General features: G+C 49.4%; 1 protein-coding gene across 1 annotated transcript in view; it reads right to left on the bottom strand.

Moving 5' to 3' along the window:
- LOC122543740 (importin-4-like) overlaps positions 1-1,434 on the bottom strand; it is a 28,676-nt gene extending 27,242 nt beyond the window's left edge. Inside the window, exon 1 of the mRNA XM_043682501.1 lies at positions 1,271-1,434. Within this exon, the coding sequence (XP_043538436.1) occupies positions 1,271-1,434 (164 nt within the window). The remainder of the gene's footprint in view (positions 1-1,270) is intronic.
- Between the last annotated feature and the right edge of the window lie 4,274 nt (positions 1,435-5,708).

The raw sequence follows: 5,708 nt of genomic DNA, 5'->3' as shown, positions 1-5,708 counted from the left end.
GAGAATTAACTGCGGTGTGGGAGAGTGCAGACTCACTCAAAGGGATCAGTGTCCATGTTGTCATGATCGTGTTCGCCTGCCACACGATAAATCGTAGGCTCAAGCATCTCTACTGCTGCTGTTTTGTTCCAGACAAGTTGCGTTTTTACTGGAACCGAAGAGAGACTGTTATTTCATCGCTGTAATGAAACAAAGTTCTACGGTGACTCGGCTCGCCATTATTTTCTGGTTTGGCGAATGAGAAAATAATTCCAATGAATTTCGATGTCATATGTTCTTAAATTTCTCCAATTTCCTTCATTTCTGTCCTGGAGACGGCGGAAGGGAAAGGTAATCTAATCGAGAAAGTGGTTGGTGAAATTCACTTTTTTATGGCCCATTCTTTTTGAGTTCTTTCTTTCTCTCTTTTCAGCACTTTCTGGGAAGTGGCGGTGCACTAAGGCTCCAGGATGTTTGCAAGAGCAGTCTGGAATTCCCCTACTGTCAGTTGTGAGATTAGTATATGGCTCACGCGCCTGGTTGTGCCAGCCAGAAGCTACCCTCGCCTTTCCTGACCCTCTCCGCTCCTCATATCAACTACCCCTTCATCCTCCACCCATTCTCTGGTGGGTGCTGTTGCCAGGCCGTTTTGTTTGTCAATTTCACTGTCCATATTCCACCCCCCGGAACCAGCATCAACATATCCTCCACTCATGGACTCACATCTAGAGCTTAACTCCCGACTAACCATGACGGGCAGATACGTAGTCAGACCACAGGCTATTGCAACAGACGTGCAACTCAGCGCAGAGGAGGCCGCACTGGTCTGCAAAGACCCTTTATAATTAAGAATACGTGGCACCTCAAAGATCTCACAACCATGATGGGGCGTGTCGCACAACTAACAATACATTTCACACCCTTTGGGCAAGACACAAACCCCTTAATAGAGCTTACACTGATTGGACAGGGCGAGTTTTGTGTGCGCTGTGCCCCCGCATTAACAACGAGCTACTTTTACAAAACAAGGTACAGACACTGCCTCCTCCGCCTAGAGCCACCTGTTATTAGCTGATCTCCCATAATCACTGTGGGCACAGCAATAGAACCATGCAGGCCAGCTATTATCCGCCCAATCATATACAGTTACTCTCAGACAGGGAGCAATCCTGCCATCAACACAACACCGGTATCACCCGCAGCAATATTGGGAATCAAACCAGTTATTGAATCACCTTTTCACAAGGAATCCTCGTGCCCACAACCAGCCCATGTAACACTCCCTTTTTACCTATCCCGAAGCTTGGAAGACCACGAAAATTGTGTTTTGTGCAAGATCTTAGGGCTGTCAATGCCATTGTTGTTCCCACTAGTCCCGGACACAAATGCTATCCTGACCAGTGTCCCCGCCTCCTCCAGTTGATATTCTTGTAATCGACCTTTGCTCAGCCTCATTCTCCATTACGTTGCCCCCTGAAACTTTATGTTTTTACATATGGCGGCTGCCAAAATACATAGACCGGTTTTCCTAAGGGTATTCGGAGAGCCTCACAGTTTATGTTGCTGCAGTTTTCCTTACCCTGTCCACCCTTCACTTACCATGCCACAGCACCATCCTCCAATTTGCGGATGGCCTGCTATTGGCTTCCACCTCCGCTACTGCATGCAAGCAGTTTACTGTGGCCTTGTTCTGCGGTCTGGCAGAGGATGGGCATAGGGTGTCGATCAAGAAAATGCAGTTGTGTCAGCAAAATGTCTAATATCTGGGGTGCGACCTTTCCTATGTCCACAGAGCACTGCCAACGATAATATCTGGGGTGCAATCTTTCCTATGGCCTCAGAGCACTGTCCACGATGCAATTGGCTGTCATCGCCCAGATTCCCCTACCTGCCAAAAACAGGCAGCTGCAAATGTTTCTGAGGCTGGTAAACTACTGCAGGCCCTGGATTCCTGTCCATTGGGCTATTGATGCACCTCTGTGGGAGGCAGCTTCCCCTAAACAGCCAGCCAATGTGAAGTGGACACCCGAAATGCAACGGGCATTCACTGAACTGAAGCAGCAACTAATCTTCACTCCTGCTCTGGGAGTCCCAGATTACTCACAGCCCTTCTACCTTTATGTAACCAAGTCAGAATAGTTTGCATCTGGCATTTTAACACAGCTTCATGGGGATCTCCGTCGCCCTGTTGCATTGTATAATGCTTAGCCCTGTTGCATTGTATAATGCTTAGTTACGAGAATGCCGCATGTTTGTGCACGGTGGAAGCAGCTACAAACAGTGGATAAGGCCACCTCCATTGTGCTAGATCACCCGTGTACTGTTTTGGTTTCACTGTCACTCTCCCTGCTGCTTAATTCAGCGGCAATCCAACTCAGAGAACTGGTCATGAGGTCACTTTATGATCTAGGCATACCTTTCTCCACACTGCGCCCTAGCTTTGAACCCCGCCACCCTAATTCCGCACACCTAACACGATTCTGCAGACAACCACAACTGCTTGGACCTGGTTTAGCATTCCTGACAAAGGGCTCCTGCCAGAAACGTTGATTTTCCTGCTTCTCGGATGCTGTCTTAACCGCTGTGCTTTTCCAGCACCACTCTCATCTTGACTCTAATCTCGAGCATCTGCAGTCCTCACTTTTGCCTGGTTCAGCAGGTGTCCTGATCGGTCTGAGAAAACCCGGACCAGATTCTTTTCACCAGCGGCTCTTCCTTCCGGCCATCAGACAAATACACATTGGCAGTCCAAGCCATCTGCACCCCCATCACCACTCTCGACTCAGCTGCATTACCAGATGGGGTCTCCACACAGGTGGCAGAGCTCTTTTCTCTCACCAGAGCCTGCCTTCTGGCACACCCAATATCTACACAGATTCCAGATGTGTATTTGGAGTCGTTCCGGACTTTGGCACAATATGGAAACAGAGGGTGTTCATCAGCTTAGCAGGGAGACCACTCCAATATGCTGCACTCATTGCCAACATCCAACAAGCAGCTCTGCTACCTGCCGCTTTCACAATTATAAAATGTGATGCCAATAACTCTGTCACTGATCCCGTCACCCAAGCAAATGCCTCAGCTGATGCAGCCACCCAGGAATCTGCACTAACCCTGGCCACTTATGCCCTGCAGACCTCCAGGGTGGTGAAACCGCCAGATTCCCTCGACTCTCTCGATGCAGTCCCAACAGCACAGCAAACTGCCACTCCAGTTGAAAGGGCCGCATGGGTCCGCATTGGCGCCGTACAATCAACCGTTCTTATAGGTTCTTATACACCGCTGCATTATTTAACTGAAAGCCCACCTGCACTTATTGGCCGTGGTGGTACACGGAATCGAACACACAAGCAAGATGCTGTCAGCCATTCCTGGTATGCAGCGGGAGTCGCTGCAGCTGCCTAAGCTCTGCTGTCACAGTGCCTCATCTGTCTACCGAAAACTTCAGGGAAGCCAATGGCCAAACGTGACTACATTCAAGTTCCTGATGGTCCATTCACTTATCTTCTAATTGATCTTGCCCACACGCCTCAGAAGGAGGAATAAAAATTTGACTTAGTTATTGTCGACATGTTTTCAAATTGGGTAGAGTCATTCCCCAGACGCCAGAGCAGTGATAAAATGTATCCTGAAGGACGTTATTTCAAGAGTTTTATATCCCAGGGCGCATAGAATCATATAGGGGATGGTGCCAATTTCTCCGCGAAGCTCATTACTGCTGACTGTGACCCCTCGGGATACCCAGGAGATACCGCATTCTGTACCAACCCCCAGTCATCAGAAGTATTGGAGAGAATGAACAGCACCCTCAAAACCACCTTCCCCAAATCACTCGGGACACAGGACTGGCTTGGCCAGACGGCCGTCCACTGGTGCTTCACACAGTAAGTGGACAGGGAAACCGAATGTCGGAAATTACACCATTTGAAGTGCTAATGGAACGACCCATGCCCATAGTCAACGGACCCCCAAAACTAGCCAATGTCACAGCTGCTCTTAACACAGGAAATTATCTTTCATTACGTTCAAGCCATTAGTAGAAGGATCACTTTGAACCAAGATTTGCTAAAACCTGCGATGTACTTGGGTGCTTCTTATCTTCCTGCTGGTGGAAACTGAATAAAGATTCATACACCTTCAATCTTTCACTGTGTATCAAACCTGCACACACATAACATGGGTGCTGGAGAAAAAATAAGCACTACCGCAGTTAGTTATAGTGTGGGGGGTACAACAAAAAAAAGGCAAACAAAAAAAAAGCTGCCATATCCACCCCACGGCAGGAACCACTTCACCCACTTAAACTGGGCACTATGTAAGGAGACAGTCCGCGCAGAAAGATTCTCTCTCCCCTAGATGGAAAGGACCTGTCTCACGACCACAACAGCTGTCACGCTCCAAGGGAGACCAGAATGCGACCCGGTGAAAGAGGGCTCCGCCTCCACAGAAGGACAACCAAGCAGAACAGGATACAGCTCCAGACACCATAGAGGGATCCAGCTGCTCCCTGCAGCCATCGGGATAATCACATTTGGTCTGACCGGCACTTCACCGCTGATCAGTAACAGGGCACACACAGGGTACTTAATCCACCGTGAGCCGTGGGTGAGCATTTTCCTTGACATGACCACCTTTGTGCCCAAAGGTAAACCAGACCAGCTGCTGGGTCTGTTCCCGTATCCCTGAATATTCCCACAGCGGCATTCCCCAGGGCGCAGTCCATTTTAACACTGCAGAGATGGCATAATTGTGACTTAAACTAGACAGGTCCCTGGGATCACAACGCTCAGTCTGCTAACCAGACCGGCCATTCGTGTGGCTCATAGCTCAGACTACTGGAAATCCGCAGGATACCACCTAGACAGAATCACAGGATGCTTCTATGCAGCCCAGAACCTCACACATGAACACCCAACCATGGCCATCACTGGCACCACCGCACGAGGGTCACGCAGAGAAACCATGTGCCTAACGAGATTCGCATGGGTGCCTAGGTGGAGCCGATGCACTAACTCTCTGCTCTTGACCCCTGGAGCACTCTGGTCTGTAGCTGAGTGCAGCATCCTAGATTTACTTGGCCACAACATGTGTGGCCACAATTCCATTTTCAACAATATTTGGACAGGAACCCAAACCTAAGAACATACAATGACACTTATTTTGTCTGTTGTCACAAGGCATACCCTGGCTGGCGTTGTCATGGGCTAGCACATGGGTATGCGGTACCACTCCATTACAACTCCCAGTCGTCTCCCTTCCAGAAGCTTATTCCCACAGAAAACGTACCCTCACTGCCCTAGACGAGAAATCCACCTTCCCCGTTTTTGTGTCCACTTACAAAACCTTGCGCCTCGACATAGAAGCACTTCAGCTGGCCACCATGCTAGAGGAGATAACATGCTACGGCTGAAGTTCTTGCCAAGCTGAATGCAGAGGCTGTCGCCATTCGTACTGTCGCCCTACAAAACAGAATGGCCCTCGAATACGAGCTGGCCACAAAAGGGGCACTTGCACCTTCATTGGCACAGACTGCTGTACCTACATCCCTGACCCCAGCGAAAATATAACCGACCTGACACACCACTTTCCACAGGCTGCTGCTGCCCCAAATGAACCGGAGTCACACAGGGACTTGTGGACATGGGCAATCTTCTGGCTTGCCTCTCGGGGCACTGAACTGCTGGAGAAACTAATATCCCATATTGCGGTTGTGGGTATCATTATCCTGG

The sequence above is a fragment of the Chiloscyllium plagiosum genome, chromosome 44, assembly GCF_004010195.1.
Source record: "Chiloscyllium plagiosum isolate BGI_BamShark_2017 chromosome 44, ASM401019v2, whole genome shotgun sequence".
In the NCBI taxonomy this organism is placed as follows: domain Eukaryota; kingdom Metazoa; phylum Chordata; class Chondrichthyes; order Orectolobiformes; family Hemiscylliidae; genus Chiloscyllium; species Chiloscyllium plagiosum.
This window is presented reverse-complemented; position numbering and strand designations above follow the sequence as displayed.